The sequence below is a fragment of the Rhinoraja longicauda genome, chromosome 8, assembly GCF_053455715.1.
Source record: "Rhinoraja longicauda isolate Sanriku21f chromosome 8, sRhiLon1.1, whole genome shotgun sequence".
NCBI classification, from domain to species: Eukaryota; Metazoa; Chordata; class Chondrichthyes; order Rajiformes; family Arhynchobatidae; genus Rhinoraja; species Rhinoraja longicauda.
Window position 1 is genome coordinate 67774341 of NC_135960.1, and position 24146 is coordinate 67798486.

A 24146-nucleotide genomic window follows, 5' to 3' on the forward strand; every position below is an offset into this window, starting at 1 on the left:
ATCATCTGCAAATTTGCTAATGGTACTTTTAATCCCTTTAATACAGTGATGTAATCAGGTAGCCTTTCACAAACGTGCAGCTAACAAATCCTTAATGTTTCACTGTCTACGAAGGAAACCTGAGGTACCTATTTAAGTATATGGTGTGTAGGTAGGAACTGGTATAATTAAAGCGAAGATAGTCACAAAATGCTGGAGTAACTCAGCGGGACAGGCAGCATCTCTAGAGAGAAGGAATGGGTGACGTTTCGGGTCGAGACCCTTCTTCAGACCGCAGAAGGTAGACACAAAATGCTGGAGAGGCAGCATCCCTGAAGAGTAGGAACGGGTGATGTGTCTCGACCCGAGACACGGTGCCGCAGCGGTAGAGTTGCTGCCTTACAGCAAATGCAGCGCCGGAGACTTAGGTTCGATCCTGACTACGGGCGCCGTCTGTACCGAGTTTGTACGTTCTCCCCGTGTCCTGCGTGGGTTTTCTCCGAGATCTTCGGTTTCCTCCCACATTCCAAAGACGTGCAAGTTTGTAGGTTAATTGACTGGGCAATTTTTTTTTTAAATTGTCCCTAGTGGGTGTAGGATAGTGTTAAGTGTGCGGGGATCGCTGGGCGGCGCGGACCCGGTGGGCCGAAAGGCCTGTTTCTGCGCTGTATCTCTAAATCTAAAAATCTAAATCTAGACCCAAAATGTCACCCATTCCTTCTCTATAAGTATGTGGTTATGTACAACGCATTTCCCTGTTTAATGTCGAAGAATGCCGTTGGTATTTGTTTTAACCATTTTTGGAAAGGCCAGTGGGCAAACGTACTGTACATGTATTTTGATACTCCTGCTGAAAGTGAATTGCACGTTATCTAATTCTGGAAAATTTGATTAATCTAACAACCCACGTAAATTATGGAGAAAGTTTTGCAGTCAGCAACTTGGGCAGTAAAGCACATTTCATATTTCAGCTGACTTCAAATTGAGAACTGGGCCTGAGCCTGGAAATGCAACCCAATGATGCCTGACACCAGAACAAGCGTTCCTCTTGGCTCGCTTTTTGATTATGCTCCATGTATTTTCAAAGCTCTTTCTGTTACGGAAACATTAAACCTGCTGGCTTAGTCACTATAATATTTCCATACGTTTATTCCACTTCCAAGTGCTGTTGGGCATTTGCTTCCAACTTGAAAATGTTGTCAGGGACCTAGAATATCAACCAGCTACATCAACGCACTTCGTTGGGAGCTCCTCAATTGCTTGAAGTTATCAGTAGTTCACTCCCCTGTGAAGAAACCCCCAGGCTGGAAAACCTCTAACCAAATTTTGCGATGCAGTCTGGGACCATCGCACAAACCAACCTCCCTTCCATTGACTCCATTTACACCTCACGCTGCCTCGGCAAGGCCAGCAGCATAATCAAGGACCAGCCTCACCCTGGCCACTCCCTCTTCTCCCCTCTCCCATCAGGCAAAAGGTACAGAAGTGTGAAAACGCACACCTCCAGGTTCAGGGACAGTTTCTTCCCAGCTGTTATCACGCAACTGAATCATCCTACCACAACCAGAGAGCAGTGCTGAACTACTAGCTACCTCTTTGGTGACCCTCGGACTATCCTTGATCGGACTTTGCTGGCTTTACCTTGCACTAAGCGTTATTCCCTTATCATGTATCTGCACACTGTAAGTGGCTCGATTGGAATCATGTATTGTCTTTCTGCTGACTGGGTAGCACGCAACAAAAGCTTCTCACTGTACCTCAGTCTGAAGAAGGGTCTCGACCCGAAACGTCACCCATTCCTTCTCTCCTGAGATGCAGCCTGACCCGCTGAGTTACTCCAGCATTTTGTGAATAAATACCTTCGATTTGTACCAGCATCTGCAGTTATTTTCTAACATTTCACTGTACCTCGGTACAGGTGACAATAAACTAAACTGAACTGAAGTTTTGTTTTGCTGAGATTGCTCACTTTACTCTGTTTTACCCGTCACTCACGATGCTTTCTGAATTTTGCAGCGTTTCACGGCCTCCGTGCCAGAGACAGCCGACACACCCAGATCACGATCTGCTGCTCGTTGCTTGAATCACTCTGTAAATTGAACGTAGTTAAGCAAATTCTTCAGAGCTATTTTTGAAACAAATAGCACAAGAATACTAGGTAGACACAAAATGCTGGAGTAACTCAGCGGGTCAGGCAGCATCTCGGGAGAGAAGGAATGGGTGACGTTTCAGGTCGAGACCCCTCTTCAGACTGAAACCCCTCGGCCCGAAAGGACACCCATTCAATAGACAATAGACAATAGGTGCAGGAGGAGGCCATTTGGCCCTTCGTGCCAGCACCGCCATTCAATATGATCATGGCAGATCATTCTCAATCAGTACCCCGTTCCTGCCTTCTCCCCATACCCCTGACTCCGCTATCCTTAAGAGCTCTATCCAGCTCTCTCTTGAATGCATTCAGAGAATTGGCCTCCACTGCCTTCTGAGGCAGAGAATTCCACAGATTCACAACTCTCTGACTGAAAAAGTGTTTCCTCATCTCAGTTCTAAATGGCTTACCCCTTATTCTTAAACTGTGGCCCCTTGTTCTGGACTCCCCCAACATTGGGAACATGTTTCCTGCCTCTAACGTGTCCAACCCCTTAATAATCTTATACGTTTCGATAAGATCACCTCTCATCCTTCTAAATTCCAGTGTATACAAGAATTTATTGGAGGTATTCCTTCTCTCCCGAGATGCTGCCTGACCCGCTGAGTTACTCCAGCATTTTGTGTCAACCTTCGATTTAAACCAGCATCTGCAGATTTTTTTTTCCAGCACAAGAATACTAACGAGTGTACAATTCTAACTGCCAAATGAATAATGAGACTCATTTCAATCACCTTATATTTCTACTGCAGGGGTAGCAAAGCAAACCATCAGCATTTTTGACACTAGAGGGGTTGAGAACGGATAACTGCATTTAATGTGTTCGAGTCTCACTCCGGCGGCGATGTGGTTGAAAGTCGAAGGTCTCATTGGGACTGGAAGCTCTCCAGAATGTCAGTGAGACAGTTATTCTGCGTGCGTGTGATGAAACAGTGGGAGCTGGCAGTCGACCTGGTTGTGGGAAGTATGGCGGCCAAGCTAGATCCTGTCCACACCCAGTAACCAACCGCATGTATACATCACACATACACATTCTTTCCAGCAGGTAGTCACTTTAATTCAGTGCTCCTTCCGCTGGTGTGTGGCCAACTTCAATGCCTCGGTGTCCATCAGCTGAAGCAGCACAAGAAAACCTTTTTGAGGTTTTGTACGGGCGGGTCAACACTTTCACAGAGTTACCGCAGGGAAGAAAAACTTAAGAATTAATAATAGTCTAGGATTTGTGCAAGGCATGATAAAAAATGCGAGGGTTTGAAATGAAACATGGTCGAGTGACTTGCGGCCGAAGCTACACATACGAATCTATATGTAGTGTTCTTGGCTTTCTCTGTTATGTTGCTTGGCGCACATTGCAAGACATTACATCACTTGCATGCAGCTCTCCTCTGTGACTTGCTGGAACTCCACTCGAGATGCGTTTCCAAACTTTATTTAGGATTTTGTTTTTGCGTCAGAAGGCTCTGATTGAGCAGTCGGAGTCCACAGTGGGGCTGCCACGTTTCAGAAGAGTCGGACAGCTGCGTGCTTTCAGAGGAACATAGACGCATGCACACCTGGAGATCAGTCACCTGGCGAGTTCAGACTGCAGGAGCCTTGCACTGCGGCAGGTTGCAGGTTGATCCCTGGCAGGGTTGGATGAGTGCAAATCTCAGTTTATTATCTCGTCCGATCCTCGTCCCCTCATGTCTGAGCCTTAATCCAACACCAAGTGGAAAAGTACATATTAGGCAAACCTGTAGAGAGTCATAGAGTGAAACAGTGTGGAAACAGGCCCTTCGGCCCAACTTGCCCATACCAGCCAACAAGTCCCAGCTACACTAGTCCCACCTGCCTCCATATCCCTCCAAACCTGTCGGCACGGTGGCGCAGCGGTAGAGTTGCTGCCTTACAGCGAATGCAGCGCCGGAGACTCAGGTTCGATCCCGACTACAGGCGCCGTCTGTACGGAGTTTGTATGTTCTCCCCGTGACCTGCGTGGGTTTTCTCCGATCTTTGGTTTCCTCCCACACTCCAAAGACGTACAGGTTTGTAGGTTCATTGACTGGGTAAATGTTTTTAAAAAATTGTCCCTAGTGTGTGTAGGATAGTGTTAATGTGCGGGGATCGCTGAGCGGCGCGGACCCGGTGGGCTGAAGGGCCTGTTTCCGCGCTGTATCTCTAAATCTAAAATCTAAAATCTAAATCTAAAAAAATCCATGTACCTGTCTAATTTTTTGTAAAAGGTTGGGATCGTCCCAGCCTCAATTACCTCCTCTGGCAGCTTGTTGCATGCACCCACCACCCTTTGTGTGAAAAAGTTTCCCCTCAGACTCCTATTAAATCTTTTTCCCCTTTACCTTGAACCTATGTCCTCTGTTCCTCGATTCCCCTACAAGAGACTCTATGCAAACTCCAAAGACGTACAGGTTTGTAGGTTAATTGGCTTGGTATAAATGTGTATTGACCCAAGTGTGTGTAGGATAGTGTTAATGTGCGGGGATCGCTGGTCAGCGCGGACTCGGTGGGCTGAAGGGCCTGTTTCCGCGCTGTATCTCTAAACCAAACTTAACTAAATAAGGAAGCCTCTGGACACCATCCATATCCCAACAATGTACCATTCAGCTGTTGGGTTAGTGTTGATTAACTAATGGTGCATTGCAGATTCCTATTGTTAAACATCCATTACATAAGAATGAAAAAAAAGGTTATGTACAGTACAAAGACTACAGTCTGTGTATTCAGTATGGACTAACACTTTTACCTAATTCAATTCTGCTGGAGTTACAAGCTAAAGCACTGAAATTGTTTTATGCAGTGGTGCTGAGGAAACGCATGACAAAATCTTGATTTGATGCAATGCACTCCCACATAGAGGATGTGAAGAATCCCTCAGCATTTAGAAACATAGAAACATAGAAAATAGGCGCAGGCGTAGGCCATTCGGCCCTTCTAGCCAGCACCAGCGTTCAATATGATCATGGCTGAGCATCCAAAATCAGTACCTGGTTCCTGCTTTTTCCCCATATCCCTTCATTCCGTTAGCCCTAAGAGCTAGATCTAACTCTCTCTTGAAAACCTCCAGTGAATTGGCCTCCACAGCCTTCTGTGGCAAAGAATTCCACAGATTCACAACTCTCTGGGTGAAAACTTTTTTCCTCATCTCAGTCCTAAATGGTCTTCCCCTTATTCTTACACTGTGACCCCTGGTTCTGGACTCCCTCAACACGGGGAACATTTTCACGGCATCTGGCCTGTCCATTTTTCCTGGCATCTGGCCTGTCCAATCCGTTAAGAATTTTATATGTTTCTGTAAGATCCTTGTAGATCCTATAAGATATGCTGTTCCATTGTGATTGATTGAAGCCACAGACTACAATGTGGTTCACAATGTGCTGAGCTAAATCATTTTGAGGTGGTCTGTGGTGAGGAGCTGACAGTTTGTTGAAGTTACTTCATTTTGTGCTCAATGGCCATTGAACTTCTAAAAGACAACTTTTATCAACATACAATACCAATACAATATATCTTTATTGTCATTGTACAGGGTACAACGAGATTGGGAATGCGCCTCCCATACGATGCAATAAATGAATTAGCTAGTCAGTATTAATTTAAACAACCCAATGAAACAAATTGTAACAGTTTTAAAACAGAATAAAGTGCAAGTAGTTCTGTGCCGGATCACTGTGCGATGTGACCATCCGGCTCAGCAGGACCGGTTCATAGCAGCTATGGCCCTGGGGATGAAGCTGTTCCTGAGTCTGGAGGTGCGGGCGTAGAAGGCCTTGTATCGTCTGCCCGATGGTAGAAGTTCGAACAGACTGTTGCAGGGGTGTGAAGAGTCTTTGTGGATGCTGGTGGCTTTTCTGAGGCATCGTGTGTTGTAGATGCCCTCCAAGGCTGGTAGCTGTGTTCCGATGGTCCTCTGAGCTCTATGGACTACCCGCTGAAGAGCTTTCCTCTCTGCCTCCGTGCAGCTGAGGTACCACACAGGGATGCCATGTGTTAGGATGGTCTCGATGGTGCAGCGGTAGAATGTCGTCAGCAGCTGTTGGGGTAGACCAGACTTTTTCAGTGTTCTTAGGTAGAACAGTCGTTGCTGTAACTTCTTGACCAGCGCAGCAGTGTTATTGGACCATGTTAGGTCCTCCGAAATGTGAGTGCTCAGAAACTTGAAGCTGGACACTTCCTCCACACTGTCCCCGTTGATAAAGTTCGGGGCGTATTCCCCGTTGTGTGACCTACGGAAGTTGATGATCAGCTCCTTGGTCTTGGTGGTATTTCGGGACAGGTTGTTATCAGAGCACCAGTCCGCCAGGTTCTGCACCTCCGCTCTGTATTTTGTTCCATCACCGTTGGTGATCAGCCCGATCACCGTTGTGTCGTCTGCAAACTTCAACGGCACAGTGGCACAGCGGTAGTAGAGTTGCTGCCGTCCAGCACCAGAGACCCATGTTGAATCCTGACCTTGGGTGCTGTCTGTATGCGGTTTGCACGTTCTCCTTGTGACCACGTGATTTTCCTCTGGGTGCTCAGGTTTTCTCCCACATTCCAAAGACGTGCAGGTTTGGTTTCTAGGTTAATTGGCTTCTGTAAATTGCCCCTGGTGTGTAGGATGGAACTAATCCACAGGTGATAATGGTCGGCACGGACTTGGTGGTCCAAGGGGCTTGTTTCCATGCTGTATCCTAAAAACGAAATCTCAAAACTAAACCCAATATTGAATGCTAGTTTTGGCGAACTAAGTACATTGCAAAGATAATAAATATAAACAGCTATACTTTAATTCCAAAAGTCTTATTTATCCAGTTTAATGACTTGAAGACCTCAGCAGGAGCCCAATAGGAAAATATAACTAAATATTCTACTGGTAGCAAATGGTGTCCAATACTTTATTACACTCTGCCAAATGTATGTCAGTAGTTTCAGAAGGGAACTGAGTGTGTTATTTTAAATGGATGTGGAATCTGGCAAGCTATCTATAGCAAATCTCACTCCAAAAATGCAGGCATCCAACTATTCACTAAGCAATGCTTCTATTTTGTATACAGAGGCTAAACAATGAAAGAACTTTGCACCCTTTCCCATTTGTGGACATATGTGCCGATAGAGGTCTGAAATTTCCCAATGAAACCAGCTTCTTTAATTTATATTGAATTACTCCTTCAAAAATCTGTCTTTAAATATATCCATGATTATCTTATCGTGAATGGTTAAATTTTAGAGGCACATTGTGAGTGAAAAGGAAAATCAATAGGGACCATTTTATTTCTATTGGTAACATCTCCCAAACTTGTATCCCTCTCCATCGTCAAGAGCAAAAAGATGGTGGAGCACAGCTCAGATCAAAATGGACGTTGAAGGGTCTTGAAAGTGTCGTCATTTGTGACTGTATCGTTATGGTGAATATATGTACCCTCCTTTCTTGTCTTACATTCTTTGTCTTTGTTGATGTTGCACATGGAGCTGCTGAGATGCAAGAAAAATGTTGGACTTGATCTGACAATAAAATATTATCGTATATCTCCTAAGGACCTTCTACGACACGGTGGTTGTGTCGGCCATTTTTTATGGAGTGGTCTGCTGGAGCAGCAGCATCTCAGCGGAGGGGAAGAGACTCGACAAGCTGGTCAGGAAGGCCAGCTCTGTCCTGGGTTGCCCCCTCGACTCAGTGCAGGTGGTGGGAGAGAGGAGGATGATGGCAAAGCTAACATCGCTGCTGGACAACGACTCCCACCCCATGCAGGACACTGTCACTGCACTGAGTAGCTCCTTCAGTGACAGACTCCTTCACCCCAAGTGCGTGAAGGAGAGATATCGGAGGTCCTTCCTTCCCGCTGCTGTGAGACTGCACAACCAGCACTGCTCCCAGCAAACCAGTCAACAGTAACAGTTAAGAACACACAGAAAACTGATGACAATTTATCCTTGTCTTTACTTTTATTTATAATGAATGTTTCTTGCTATCCACTTTGCTGCTGTAACACTGTAAATTTCCCCGGTGTGGGACGAATAAAGGAATATATTATTATTATATTATTATATTAACATTGCTTCCAAAATGAAGGTGATCGTGTCTTGGATTTATGTTACCATCCTTTCACGTAACATTGGATCAAAATACGAATCACTATTTAATAGTGTAATCAAAGCAGCTTCGTCAAACAGAGAAAAGCGATTTCAAAGTAACATCCAGCAGGAACTTCTCAAAGAAAACGAGAGATGGACAATAAATACTGGCCGAGACATTGGTTTTCACGCCCACGAATTTTTAAATTATACCACCTGCACAAAACGCAATTTGGTGTTTTCTATAGTGACATGACAATAGACAATAGGTGCAGGAGGAGGCCATTCGGCCCTTCGAGTCAGCACCACCATTCAATGTGATCATGGCTGATCATTCTCAATCAGTACCCTGTTCCTGCCTTCTCCCCATACCCCCTGACTCCGCTATCCTTAAGAGCTCTGACTAGCTCTCTCTTGAATGCATTCAGAGAATTGGCCTCCACTGCCTTCTGAGGCAGAGAATTCCACAGATTCACAACTCTGACAGAAAAAGTTTTTCCTCACCTCCGTTCTAAATGGCCTACCCCTTATTCTTAAACTGTGGCCCCTTGTTCTGGACTCCTCCAACATTGGGAACATGTTTCCTGCCTCTAACGTGTCCAACCCCTTAATAATCTTATACGTTTCGATAAGATCCCCCCTCATCCTTCTAAATTCCAGTGTGTACAAGCCTAGTCGATGAATTTTGAATAGATTTGAATAGACACTTGAATAGATTAAGTGTCTGCCCCTCATTGCCTTCCATTTGGGAAAGAGCAGATGCCAAGAATTAAACAAAGCGGGTCCCACAGTTTCCTTTTAATTGTCCGATGCTCTATTCACCAGAAGCCAAAGAATAAATTCCCCGAATCATGACCGAAGAAGGCGTCGACTGGACGGGAAAAATGTCGAGCTGAATGCGTTATTTTACATGTTAGAGCTCCATAAATAAGAGGCGGGAAGACTCTGCTGGGAATGGTGGCAGGGGCGGACTAGTAGTGGCAAGAACGAGACATCTAGATAGGCACGTGCGTATGCAAGGAATGGAGGGATGTGGATTATGCGCAGTCAGTGGAGATCGGTTTACCTTGACATCATGCTCAGCATAGACATTGTGTGGTGAGAGGCCGGGTTTCTGAACAGCACTCTTCTGTGTTCCATGTTCACTTAGACTTTTGAATGCGCTGTGTCTTAAATACCAGGGAGCGTACTTCACTGCCCTCGATGTCTTTTACATTCTGTCTTCTACCAGAGGAGCTAGTGCCAGTTCAAAAATGTCTGCCATCACATCTGGCAAGACAAGCTGGTCCCAAGTGATTTGCTGTGATGTCTTAAGAGGGTTATTTGCTGGGAAGAGCTCCTTTGATATGTTTGTAGACAAAATAAGTGAATCTGCTCCAATTAGGCAGTAGCTGGCTGGCTTACAGTACAATAATTAATCTCTCGAGAGGAATACTTATGTTTGAAAGTACTTCATCAGGCTGTGTAAAATTTCTCCTCAGCAAAATTAGCAATGTAAAATTCCTGCCCTTCTTGACATTTGAAGAACTTGTCTGCTCTATTTGTTTATTAAATCGTAATTCAATTTGTTCAATGCACACGTCAATATGGAATCTATTTTCCATGCACATAACTTTTGGTGTAAATCTGCGAATTGCCAAATCTGTGGAGGAGAGCAGGAGCATAATTTCCATTCCCCCCCATATCACTCCTACATTTCCTCCTGTCCCCCTTGGGTATGTTTAAGAGGACTACTGCTCAAGCAATGGCTCGTTTCCAGTTACTGCAATAGAACACTTTAAATCCTGAGCCAAAGGAACAATATCCATCTCCAAAGATGGGCACAAAAAAGCTGGAGTAACGCAGCGGGTCAGACGGCATCTCTGGAGAAAAGGAATAGGTGACGTTTCTGGTAGAGACCCATCTTCAGACTGAGAGTCAGGGGAGAGGGAACTGAGAGATATGAAAAGGCACATAGAACAATTTAACGCAAGATAAGATATGCAAAAAGACAGATCAAAGCCAGCAACAAAGATCAAGGACAAGAGCCTACAATGGTCCATTGCTGGCTGTGGAGAAGGTGATAACGAGTAATGCAAACAATGAAACTCTGCAGGATGGCAGTGAAACTAGTTGGAGAACTAGAGTGGGGGAGGGATGGAGAGAGAGGGGGTGCAAGAGTTAAATGAAGTGAGAGAAATCAATGTTCATACCGCTGGGGTGTAAGCTGCCCACGCAAAATATAAAGCGCTGTTCCTCCAATTTGGGTATGGCCTCACTCTGACAGTGGAGGAGACCCAGTACAGAAAGGTCAGTGTGGGAATGGGAAGGGGAGATAAAGTGTTTAGCAACCGGGATATTGCATAGGCCTCGGCAGACAGAATGGAGGTGTTCAGCGAAACGATCACCCGGAATGGCGGCACGGTGGCGCAGCGGTAGAGTTGCTGCCTTACAGCGAATGCAGCGCCGGAGACTCAGGTTCGATCCTGATTACGGGCGCCGTCTGTATGGAGTTTGTACGTTCTCCCCGTGACCTGCGTGGGTTTTCCCCGAGATCTTCGGTTTCCTCCCACACTCCAAAGACGCGCAGGTATGTAGGTTAATTGGCTGGGCAAATGTAAAAAAAAATTGTCCCTAGTGTGTGTAGGATAGTGTTAATGTGCGGGGATCGCTGGGCGGTGCGGACTCGGTGGGCCGAAGGGCCTGTTTCCGCGCTGTATCTCTAAAAAAATCTAAGAATGTGCATAGTCTCACTGATATCTAGGAGGCCACACCTGGAACAATGGATACAGTAGATGAGGTTGGGGGAGGTGCAAGTCAACCTCTGCCTCACCTGGAAGGACTGTCAGGATCCTGGACAGAGTCGAGGGAGGAGGTACAGGGACAGGTGTTGCATCTCCTATAGTTGCAGGGAAAAATACCTGGGGAAGGGGTGGTTTGGATGGGAAGGGATGAGTTAACCAGGGAGTTGATTAGGGAATGGTCTCTGCAGAAAGCAGAAAGGGGTGGAGATGGGTAGATGTGGATAGTGGTGGGATTCTCTTGAAGGTGGCGAAAATGTTGGAGGATGATGTGCTGTATGTGACGGCTGACGGGGTGGAAGGTAAGGACTGGGGGGACTCCGTCCCTGTTGTGACTCGGGGGAGGGGGAGCAAGGGCGGAGCTGCGGGGTACCGAAGAGACACGAGTGAGGGCCTCATCTATGATGGAAGAGGGGAAGTCCCATTCCATAAAGAATGAGGGCATCTCGGATGTTCTATTATGGAACACCTCAGCTTGGGCGCAGATATGGTGTTGACGGAGGAATTGGAAGTAGGGGATAGAGTCTTCGTAGGAGGCAGGGTGGGAAGAAGGGTAGTCTACTTACAAAATTCTTAAGGGGTTGGACAGGCTAGATGCAGGAAGATTGTTCCCGATGTTGGGGAAGTCCAGAACAAGGGGTCACAGTTTAAGGATAAGGGGGAAGTCTTTTAGGACCGAGATGAGAACGTTTTTTTTCACACAGAGAGTGGTGAATCTGTGGAATTCTCTGCCACAGAAGATAGTTGAGGCCAGTTCATTGGCTATATTTAAGAGGGAGTTAGATGTGGCCCTTGTGGCTAAAGGGATCAGTGGGTATGGAGAGAAGGCAGGTACGGGATACAGAGTTGGATGATCAGCCATGATCACATTGAGTGGCGGTGCAGGCTCGAAGGGCCGAATGGCCTACTCCTGCACCTATTTTCTATGTTTCTATGTTTCTAGATCGTAATGGGAGTCAGTAGATTTATATTAGACATCAGTCGATAATCTATCTCCTGTGATGGAGACGGTGAGATCAAAAATTGGGAGGGAGGTGTCGGAGATGGTCCAAGTGTTTTTGAGTGCAGGATGGAAATTGGTGGTGAGGTTGATGAAGTCAATGAGTTCTGCACGGGTGCAGGAGGTAGCACCAATGCAGTCGTCAATGCAGCGGAGATAGGGTTCGGGATAGGGCCAGTGTACGCCTGGAACAGGGATTGTTCGACGTACCCAACAACGAGGCAGGCATAGCTGGGGCCCACGCTAGTGCCCATGGCTATGCCTTTGATTTGGAGGAAGTGCCCCCCCCTCCCTTCTCGCCTGCTGCTGTGGCTTTGTCCACTTCCCGCTCTACCGCCACCCCTTCTTCGGTTGGCAGGTGGGCTGAAGGGTGGTTGATTAAATTTAATATAGAGAAATGTGAGGTGTTGCATTCTGGGAAGACTAACATGGGCAGGACCCACAGTAGGACTTTGGGGAGTATTGTGGAGCAGAGGGATCTAGGAGTGCAGGTGCATGGTTCCTTGAAAGTGTCATCGCAGGTAGATAAGGTGGCCAAAAAGGCTTTTGGCACATTGGCCTTCATCAGTCAGTATTGAGTGTAGAAGTTGGGAGGTCATGTTACAGTTGCATAAGACGCTGGTGAAGCCGCATTTAGAGTATTGTGTTCAGCTCTGGGCACCATGTTATAGGAAAGATGTTGCCAAGTTTGAAAGGGTACAGAGACGATTTACAAGGATGTTGCCAGGACTAGAGGGTCTGAGCTATAGGGAGAGGTTGAGTAGGCTAAGACTATTCCTTGGAGCGCAGGAGGATGAGGGGTGATCTTATAGAGGTGTATAAAATCATGAGAGGAATAGATCGGGTAGATGCACAGTCTCTTGTCCAGAGCAGGGGAATCAAGGACCAGAGGACATAGGATTAAGGTGAGGGGGGAGGATTGATTTAATAGGTAACATGTTCACACAAAGTGTGTACTGAAAGAGTTGCAAGAGGAGGTAGTTGAGGCAGGGACTATCACAATATTTAAGAAACATTTGGACAGGTACATGGATAGGACAGTTTAGAGGAATATGGGCCAAACGCCAGCAGGTGGGACTAGTGTAGCTGAGACACGTTGGTCAGTGTGGGCAAGTTGGGCCAAAGGGTCTGTTTCCATGCTATGTGACTCCATGACTCTATGAGATGGTTTGCAGTTGTGAGTTGATGGCTTAGAATGTCATAATGACACAGGGCTGGCTGCCAATATGGAATTATGGGCAAAGGAACATAGAAACATAGAAGGGTCTCGACCCAAAACATCACCCATCCCTTCTGTCCTGAGATGCTGCCTGACCTGCTGAGTTACTCCAGCATTTTGTGAAATAGAAACATAGAAAATAGGTGCAGGAGGAGGCCATTTGGCCCTTCGAGCCAGCACCACCATTCATTGTGATCATGGCTGATCATCCACAATCAGGAACCCGTGACTACCTTCTCCCCATGTCCCTTGATTCCACTAGCCCCCAGAGCTCTATCTAACCTTCTAAAAGAAGGTTCTTTGGCATGACCTCTGTCAGGCCAGTGCAAGAAAATAACTGCAGATGCTGTTACAAATCGAAGGTAGTTTTTCACAAAATGCTGGAGTAACTCAGCAGGTCAGGCAGCACCTCAGGAGAGAAGGAATGGGCGACGTCTCGGGTCGAGACCCTTCTTCAGACTGATGGGGGGCTATGCTGAGTTACAGTCTGCTACAGAGGAAATGTTTAGTTCAGTTTATTTCAGAGGCGCAGCCTGGAAGCAGGCCCTTCGGCACACCGAGTCTGCGCTGACTCGCAATCACGAGTACACTCGTTCTATCCTGAAGACGAAGGACAATTTACAGAAGCCAATTAACCTAGAAACCTGCACATCTTTGGAATGTGGGGGGAAACCAGAGCGCCTGAAGAAAACCCAAGCTGCCACAGGGAGAACGTACAAACCCCGTACAGACAGCACCCATAGTCAGGATTGAACCTGGGTCTCTGGCGCTGTAAGGCAGCAACTCTGCTGTTGTGCCACTGTGCCATCCTCAAATGTTGTTCAAATTCACTGTGGAACATTGTGTGAGTTGTTATAGACAATAGACAATAGGTGCAGGAGGAGGCCATTCGGCCCTTCGAGCCAGCACCGCCATTCAATGAGATCATGGCTGATCATTCTCAATCAGTACCCCGTTCCTGCCTTCTCCCCCATACCCCCTGACTCCGCTATCCTTAAGAGCTCTATCTAGCTCTCTCTTGAATGCATTCAGAGAATTGGCCTCCACTGCCTTCTGAGACAGAGAATTCCACAGATTCACAACTCTCTGACTGAAAAAGTTTTTCCTCATCTCCGTTCTAAATGGCCTACCCCTTATTCTTAAACTGTGGCCCCTGGTTCTGGACTCCCCCAACATTGGGAACATGTTTCCTGCCTCTAACGTGTCCAACCCCTTAATAATCTTATACGTTTCGATAAGATCCCCTCTCATCCTTCTAAATTCCAGTGTATACAAGCCTAGTCGCTCCAGTCTTTCAACATATGACAGTCCCGCCATTCCGGGAATTAACCTAATAAACCTATGCTGCACGCCCTCAATAGCAAGAATATCCTTCCTCAAATTTGGAGACCAAAACTGCACACAGTACTCCAGGTGCGATCTCACTAGGGCCCTGTACAACTGCAGAAGGACCTCTTTGCTCCTATACTCAACTCCTCTTGTTATGAAGGCCAACATTCCATTGGCTTTCTTCACTGCCTGCTGTTTCTCGTTATATTGGAAGGGCAGGTAGAAGGCAGATGAGTCTGCCTGCTTAACAAAGGTATGGAGAAAAATGGAAGACCTTAACAAGTCAGGTTACAACATATAGTGCTTATTGACATCACCTGGTCTCATGTGTAGGAAAATAACTGCAGATGCTGGTACAAATCGAAGGTATCACAAAACGCTGGTGTAACTCAGCAGGTCAGGCAGCATCTAGGGGAGAAGGAATGGGTGACGTCTCGGGTCGAGACCCTTCTTCAGACCACCTAGTCACATTGTGTTTTGACTGGATATTGAGAAGTAAAGATCACAGTATGTGTGGAAATTTAGTCATGGGAGCAGGAAAAGTACATTGTCCAGGTCTTGCTTTATAATGCCACGGTTTCTAAATGAGTTGAGGGTAATAATCTATCTCCGCTGCATTGACGACTGCATTGGTGCTACTTCCTGCACCCACGCAGATCTCATGGACTTCATTAACTTCACCACCAATAATTGGTGAACACCCTTTATAACCACGTTTTACTCGATGAAACATATCATCGTTACCATCGTTACCAATGAGTGCCTTCTCCTTCCTGCCTGATGCTGGTACAGCGGTAGAGTTGCTGCCTTACAACGAATGCAGCGCCGGAGACTCAGGTTCGATCCTGACTACGGGCGCCGTCTGTACGGAGTTTGTACGTTCTCCCCGTGACCTGCGTGGGTTTTCTCCGAGATCTTCGGTTTCCTCCCACACTCCAAAGACGTACAGGTATGTAGGTTAATTGGTTGGGCAAATGTAAAAATTGTCCCTAATGTGTGTAAGATAGTGTTAGTGTGCGGGGATCGCTGGGCGGCGCGGACCCGGTGGGCCGAAGGCCCCGTTTCCGCGCTGTATCTCTAAATCTAAAATCCTTTCTTCCTATACCACACCTTCATTCCCTCCTGAGCACTAAGTCTTTACACACTTTCTGGTGCTGCAAATTCTTTTTTAGGTTCAGGTTTAGCTTTATGTTTATTATTATTGTCACGTGTACCAAGTTACGCAGAAAACTTTTGCTTTGCATGCCATTCAATCAGGTCAGATGGTGCTATACATAAATATTTGTGGCGTCACGAGTTTAATGACGGGTTAGGATATGTGGAAGGTAGGATGCGAGAGTTTAGCATTTGTTAGAGTGGGGGGAAAGGGGAGAGTGGGTGGGGGAGTGGGAGAGTGGGGGGAGAGGGGGAGAGGGGGGAGAGAGTGGGGGGAGAGAGTGGGGGGAGAGAGTGGGGGGAGAGAGTGGGGAGAGAGTGGGGGGAGAGAGTGGGGGGAGAGAGTGGGGGGAGAGAGTGGGGGAGAGTGCTACACCAATGCATGAGAGGTTTGAACCCAACAGGTTCACATCATCCATTATATAGGCAAAGTGCACTGTGCACAATGGAGTCAAGGTGAATCACTCAATACCCTAATGTATGGAAGAAACATTCAGAAGCCTGATAATAGAAGGGAAGAGGCTGCTCTTGAGTGGTGGTGCGTTTACAAGCCACATTTGTTCTATATCTCTCATTTCCCTTTCCCGTGACTTTCAATCTAAAGAAGGGTCTCGATCTGAAACGTCACCCATTCCTTCTCTCCTGAGATGTTACCCTGTCCCGTGCTTTGTGTCTATCTTTGGTTTAAACCAGCATCTGCAGTTCCTTCTTATACTAATTCTGGCCCCTCATGCAGTAAAGCCTACAGCAGTCAGAAAAATATTCCCATTTTATTCCTTTACCATTGTTTTCTCAAGTAAATTGGGTTTGATTCCTGAGGATATTCGCAAGCACATTTTGAGAGAAACAAATTTGCTTCCACAAGCTGAACTAAACTCCACTCAGAGATTCTTTCTTCTTGGTTTCTAATACACAAGGAAAGTAGATTGAAGGTGTGCAACTGAAGCCAAGTTTTGTTAACGAGGAGGCCAGTTATGTCGCTTTATTTTCCATTAGCTACTACTCTGCATCTATAAAAAGATCCAACTTGTTCACATGTGAGCAAGAATCGCGACTGTTTGCACTCATTGCACAACTGCTGAGCTGAAGCGCGGGGCAGCCAAAAATAAACTGGCCTTGACTGAGAAAGTAGAACCTAACTGGAAAAACAGAGCCATTAGCTGCAGTCCCTTTACAGAACAGCAATAAATCACCTGGCTTCTGGAGGCTCACTTTGTTTCACACTCTACACTTAAGGTTTCAGGTTTAAGGTGAGGGGGAAAAGATTTAATAGGAACCTGAGGGGTAACTTTTTCACACAAAGGGTGGTGGGTGTACGGAACTAGCTGCCAGACGAGGTGGTTGAGGCAGGGACTATCCCGACGTTTAAGAAACAGTTAGACAGGTACGTCGATAGGACAAGTTTGGAGGGATATGGAGCAAACGCAGGCAGGGGGAACGAGTGTAGCTGGGACATGTTGGCCGGTGTGGGAAAGTTGGGCAAAGGGCCTGTCTCCACACTGTATCACTCTATGACTCCTCTTTGTCTTCTGATCATTAGCCCAGCGGTATGAACATTGACTTCTCCAACTTTAGATAGTTCCTCTCTCCCTCCCTTCCCCTCCCCCATCCCAGATCTCCCTCTATCTTCCTTTCTCCACCTATATCCTTCCTTTGTCCCGCCCCTCCCCGACATCAGTCTGAAGAAGGGTCTCGACCCGAAACGTCACCCATCCCTTCTCTCCTGAGATGCTGCCTGACCCGCTGAGTTACTCCAGCATTTTGTGATCCCTTCGATTTGTACCAGCATCTGCAGTTATTATCCTACACAATAGATCATGGTTTGTCTTCAACTGCAGTCCACTGACTCCTTGATACCAGCCTTTCAATCTAAACTTTAAAGGGGGCGTGGTGCTTATCAATACTCTGGGAGGAATGGGAAGTGGTGGCAAAATGTTTAGCAACGTACAAATGCTGCTTCAGAAACGTTTTTTTCAAGGGGTTTCAAAGGATGTTGCTCTGTGATTTAGGTCCACATTTGTCACAAGGCTGTGATGAAGTTTGGTGTCAATGGTTCAATGGTCCTTTATTGTCACGTATACCGAGGTACAGTGACATTTGATTTACCACACAGTCTAAAATTTAAAAAAGCAACAAGATACATAACCACACAAAAATTAAACATAGACTTAAACAGCCACCACAGCGGCATGAGGGCGTGCAGCGTAGGTTTACTAGGTTAATTCCCGGAATGGCGGGACTGTCATATGTTGAAAGACTGGAGCGACTAGGCTTGTATACACTGGAATTTAGAAGGATGAGAGGGGATCTTATCGAAACGTATAAGATTATTAAGGGGTTGGACACGTTAGAGGCAGGAAACATGTTCCCAATGTTGGGGGAGTCCAGAACAAGGGGCCACAGTTTAAGAATAAGGGGTAGGCCATTTAAAACGGAGACGAGGAAAAACTTTTTCAGTCAGAGAGTTGTGAATCTGTTGAATTCTCTGCCTCAGAAGGCAGTGGAGGCCAATTCTCTGAATGCATTCAAGAGAGAGCTAGATAGTGCTCTTAAGGATAGCGGAGTCAGGGGGTATGGGGAGAAGGCAGGAACGGGGTACTGATTGAGAATGATCAGCCATGATCACATTGAATGGTGGTGCTGGCTCGAAGGGCCGAATGGCCTCCTCCTGCACCTATTGTCTATTGTGTGACAATCCCCAGTGCACACAGCATAAGCAGAGACCCACAGCCATCAGTGCAATGTCCGGGCCACACACACGTTCCTTCACCGTGATGTGACCAGAGTTGTACTGGCCTCTGTCACTCTCTCTCCAGTCCCTGTCCGCCCGAACAGTCAGAAAGCCGTCCACACTCGCACTAGACTCCGGGATGTCCTCAAGGAGCCACGACCCGGCAAACACCGAGATCACCGCACTCACGGCACTCCCTCCACGAGCCCCCACCGGCACAGGCAGCACGGCCATCTTGTTTTTCAGTGTCCTCACATTCCCCACTCTGATGGAAGGCAAATAACTTGTACCTTCCTTCCTCCTTTTCCCCCGCGGTCGGGGCGATCGAAGCTCCCGCAGTCGGGGGCGATCGAACCATCTGCAGTTGGGGTGATCGTACTATCCTGCCCCAACCCCCCACCTCCTCCCCCCACATCATCCCACCCCCCCCCCCCCACACCCCCTCCTCCTCTCACACCCTTGAGCACCCAGCCCCTGTGCTCCAGTCTGTCTCTCTCCACAGACCAGGTGAGGAATGCGCTCAGGAAGATCAATGCGGGGAAGGCGGCTGGTCCGGACGGCATCAGCTCGAGGATCCTCAAGTCCTGTGTAGACCAGCTGTGCGGAATAGTGGAGCATGTCTTCAATCTGAGCCTGAAACTGGGGAGAGTTCCACAGCTGTGGAAAACATCCTGCGTGGTTCCAAAGACATCCGGTGCCAAAGACGCCGCACCTGAACGAACTCAACAGCTACAGGCCGGTGGCACTGACGTCACACCTGATGAAGACACTGGAGCGTCTGGTCCTCGCCCATCTCCGCCCCCTGGTGAGACCATCAATGGATCCGCTGCAGTTCGCCTACCAGACTCGCATCGGGGTGGAGGACGCCATCATCTACCTGCGGAACAGAGCTCTCTCACACCTGGAGAAGCCGGATAGCACTGTGAGAATCATGTTCTTTGATTTCTCCAGTGCATTCAACACCATCCAGCCGGGGCTTCTGGGGGGCAAGATGGAGCGCACAGGAGTGGATCACCGCCTCACATCCTGGATTCTGGACTACCTCATCAACCGACCACAGTATGAGGACAAGGGACCTGGTCTCGGACATGGTGGTCGGCAGCACAGGGATTCCGCAGGGAACAGTGTTAGCGCCATTCTTGTTCACCCTACACACTTCAGGCACAGCTCTGCAGACTCCTATCTACAGAAGTTCTCTGACGACTCTGCCATCATTGGCCTCATCACGGGCGACGAGGACAGGACGTACAGAGAACTGATCAAGGAGTTTGTGGACTGGTGCCAGCTGAACCGCCTCCGGATCAAAGCAGGGAAAACCAGGAAGATGGTGGTGGATTTCCGCAGGCGCAGCCAGGTCCCCCCCGACACCGGTGAACATCCAGGGAATGGACATCGAGAGGGTGGATTCTTATAAGTACCTGGTTGTCTACCTCAATAATAAATTGGACTGGACCGAAAACACCGATGCGCTATACAGAAAGGGCCAGAGCAGACTTTATCTGCTAAGGAGATTTGGTCCATTGGAGTGCAGGGGGCACTCCTAAGAACCTTCTACAACACGGTGGTTGCATCGGCCATTTTCTATGGAGTGGTCTGCTGGAGCAGCAGCATCTCAGCGGCGAAAGGGAAGAGACTTGACAAGCTGGTCAGGAAGGCCAGCTCTGTCCTGGGTTGCCCCCTCGACTCAGTGCAGGCGGTGGGAGAGAGGCGGATGATGGCAAAACTAACATCGCTGCTGGACAACGACTCCCACCCCATGCAGGACACTGTCACTGCACTGAGTAGCTCCTTCAGTGATAGACTCCTTCACCCCAAGAGTGTGAAGGAGAGATATAAGAGGTCCTTCCTTCCCGCTGCTGTGAGACTGCACAACCAGCACTGCTCCCAGCAGACGAGTCAACAGTAACAGCTTAGATCACACAGAAAACTGATGACAATTTATGTATCTTTTATTTATAATGAATGATCTCTTGTCTCTTGCTATCCACTGTGAATTTCCCCGGTGTGGGACGAATAAAGGGATATATTATCCGTAGTAGGGACGATCGAACCATCCGCAGTCGGGGCGATCAAAGCTCCCGTCCAGTGGTCTTCTGGACAACAGGTTATTGGCAAGTAATTGCCACTTGACAAGAGCGCTGTTGTTGTCCAACACTTTAATGATTGCAGGGTGGCTGGGCGGCGTTTTCCATTAATGTCCTCGCAGCAACATTACTGGAACAACTGGACAGCAACCATTGCTAGTCCAAAAGTGCAGGCTTTCAATTCTGCAGCTGGAGTGTTGTTGACTTCCTCTTACCTTTACTGCATCAGGTAGAGTGGGTGCACATAGAACCTAGAACAGAGAACGGTACGGCATGGGAACCGTTCAGCCCACAAGGTCCATGCCAAAAATCATAAGGACACAAGGAATAGGAGTAGAATTAGGCCATTCGGCCCATCACGTCTACTCCGCCATTCAATCATGGCTGATCCATCTCTCCCTCCAAACCCCATTCTCCCGCCTTCTCCCCATAACCTCTGACGTCCGTACTAATCAGAATCAGAATCAGAATGACCTTTATTGTCATCCAAAAAACCAAGACTTTTGGACGAGATTTCGTCACCTTAACGAAGGCTCCTCTCTCACCTCGATCTTATCGAAACGTATAAAATTATTAAGGGGTTGGACACGTTAGAGGCAGGAAACATGTTCCCAATGTTGGGGGAGTCCAGAACAAGGGGCCACAGTTTAAGAATAAGGGGTAGGCCATTTAGAACTGAGATGAGGAAAAACTTTTTCAGTCAGAGAGTTGTGAATCTGTGGAATTCTCTGCCTCAGAAGGCAGTGGAGGCCAATTCTCTGAATACATTTAAGAGAGAGCTAGATAGAGCTCTTAAGGATAGCGGAGTCAGGGGGTATGGGGAGAAGGCAGGAATGGGGTACTGATTGAGAATGATCAGCCATGATCACATTGAATGGCGGTGCTGGCTCGAAGGGCCGAATGGCCTTCTCCTGCACCTATTGTCTATTGTCTATTGTCACCCACAGTCCAACAATAAGAGCAATAAAAATAAGCAATTACACACACAATCACAAACCAACACGAAACAAACAAAAAGAAACATCCATCACAGTGAGTCTCCTCCAGTCACCTCCTCACTGTGATGGAAGGCCGTCTCTTCCCCTGCCGTCTTCTCCCGCGGTCAGGCTGTTGAAGTTGCCACGTTCCAGGCTGCGCCCGGACGGTGAAAGGTAAAACGGTACACCATAGCGCGACAAGTTTAGGCCCACCTTACTCACCATTGTCACTTTAGTGATAATGCAAGTAGTTTCATTGAAATCGGTGTTATATTTTTAAAGTTATTCACATTTTAAAGTTTAAAAGGAGGGGAGGGAGGAGGGAGGGGGGAGGAGGGAGGGAAGGGGGGAGTGGGGGGAGAAGGGAGAACGGAGGTTGAGGAGACAGAGGAGGGGGGGGAGGAGAGGGTGCTGCACCAATGTAGGAGAGGTTTGGGCCCAACGGGTCCACTTGGTCTAGTACCTATCTAAAAGCCTCCTAAATGTAACTATCGTATCTACCTCAACCCACCACCCCAAGCAGCTGGTCCAGGTACCCCTCACGCACTGCTTCAAAAACTTGCCCTGTGCATCTCCTTTATATGTTGCCCCTCTCACGTTTTAGCTGCGGCCTTTGGTCTTTGACATTTCCACACTGCGAGAAAGGTTCTGACTGTGTAGCCTGTTTCCACACTGTATCACTCTGTGACACTATGAAGGGCCTGTTTCCACACTGTATCACTCTGTGACTCTATGAAGGGCCTGTTTCCACACTGTATCACTCTATGACTCTATGAAGGGCCTGTTTCCACACTGTATCACTCTGTGACACTATGAAGGGCCTGTTTCCACACTGTATCACTCTATGACTCTATGAAGGGCCTGTTTCCACACTGTATCACTCTATGACTCTATGAAGGGCCTGTTTCCACACTGTATCACTCTGTGACTCTATGAAGGGCCTGTTTCCACACTATATCACTCTATGACTCTATGAAGGGCCTGTTTCCACACTGTATCACTCTGTGACTCTATGAAGGGCCTGTTTCCACACTGTATCACTCTGTGACTCTATGAAGGGCCTGTTTCCACACTGTATCACTCTATGACTCTATGAAGGGCCTGTTTCCACACTGTATCACTCTATGACTCTATGAAGGGCCTGTTTCCACACTGTATCACTCTATGACTACGACTCTATGAAGGGCCTGTTTCCACACTGTATCACTCTATGACTCTATGAAGGGCCTGTTTCCACACTGTATCACTCTATGACTACGACTCTATGAAGGGCCTGTTTCCACACTGTATCACTCTATGACTACGACTCTATGAAGGGCCTGTTTCCACACTGTATCACTCTGTGACTCTATGAAGGGCCTGTTTCCACACTGTATCACTCTGTGACTCTGTGAAGGGCCTGTTTCCACACTGTATCACTCTATGACTCTATGAAGGGCCTGTTTCCACACTGTATCACTCTGTGACTCTATGAAGGGCCTGTTTCCACACTGTATCACTCTATGACTCTATGAAGGGCCTGTTTCCACACTGTATCACTCTGTGACTCTATGAAGGGCCTGTTTCCACACTGTATCACTCTATGAGTCTATGAAGGGCCTGTTTCCACACTGTATCACTCTATGACTACGACTCTATGAAGGGCCTGTTTCCACACTGTATCACTCTGTGACTCTATGAAGGGCCTGTTTCCACACTGTATCACTCTATGACTCTATGAAGGGCCTGTTTCCACACTGTATCACTCTATGACTCTATGAAGGGCCTGTTTCCACACTGTATCACTCTATGACTACGACTCTATGAAGGGCCTGTTTCCACACTGTATCACTCTATGACTCTATGAAGGGCCTGTTTCCACACTGTATCACTCTATGACTATGACTCTATGAAGGGCCTGTTTCCACACTGTATCACTCTATGACTACGACTCTATGAAGGGCCTGTTTCCACACTGTATCACTCTGTGACTCTATGAAGGGCCTGTTTCCACACTGTATCACTCTGTGACTCTGTGAAGGGCCTGTTTCCACACTGTATCACTCTGTGACTCTATGAAGGGCCTGTTTCCACACTGTATCACTCTATGACTCTATGAAGGGCCTGTTTCCACACTGTATCACTCTGTGACTCTATGAAGGGCCTGTTTCCACACTGTATCACTCTGTGACTCTATGAAGGGCCTGTTTCCACACTGTATCACTCTATGACTCTATGAAGGGCCTGTTTCCACACTGTATCACTCTATGACTCTGTGAAGGGCCTGTTTCCACACTGTATCACTCTATGACACTATGAAGGGCCTGTTTCCACACTGTATCACTCTATGAAGGGCCTGTTTCCACATTGTATCACTCTATTACTCTGACTCTAAAGATATTTTATGTCCATTTCGGGAAAGCTGATAACTAAAGAGGGAATAGGGCCCTTCAGAAACCCAGGTGGTCATTTATTGTGGAGCTGCAAGGGATGAGCAAGGTCCTCAATAGGTATTTGCCCATAGTTTTTACTGTGGAGAAATACATGAAGACTGAGACATGAAGTGTGAAGAAGGGTCTTGACGTGAAGCATCACCCATTCCTTCTCTCCAGAGATGCTGCCTGTCCTGCTGAGTTACTCCAGAATTTTGTGTCTATCTGAAGGCTCTCGAACATGGGGCAGTTAATGGAGATGTCTTGATCACAGTCTGTATTAA

The 24146-nt window shown here is 47.3% G+C and overlaps 1 protein-coding gene across 1 annotated transcript in view; it reads left to right on the top strand.

Moving 5' to 3' along the window:
- The window catches only part of LOC144596371 (collagen alpha-3(VI) chain-like), a 168660-nt gene that overhangs the window by 98891 nt on the left and 45623 nt on the right, over nt 1-24146 (top strand). The window contains exon 18 of the mRNA XM_078404627.1: nt 1996-2081. Coding sequence (XP_078260753.1) covers nt 1996-2081 — 86 coding nt within the window. The remainder of the gene's footprint in view (nt 1-1995; nt 2082-24146) is intronic.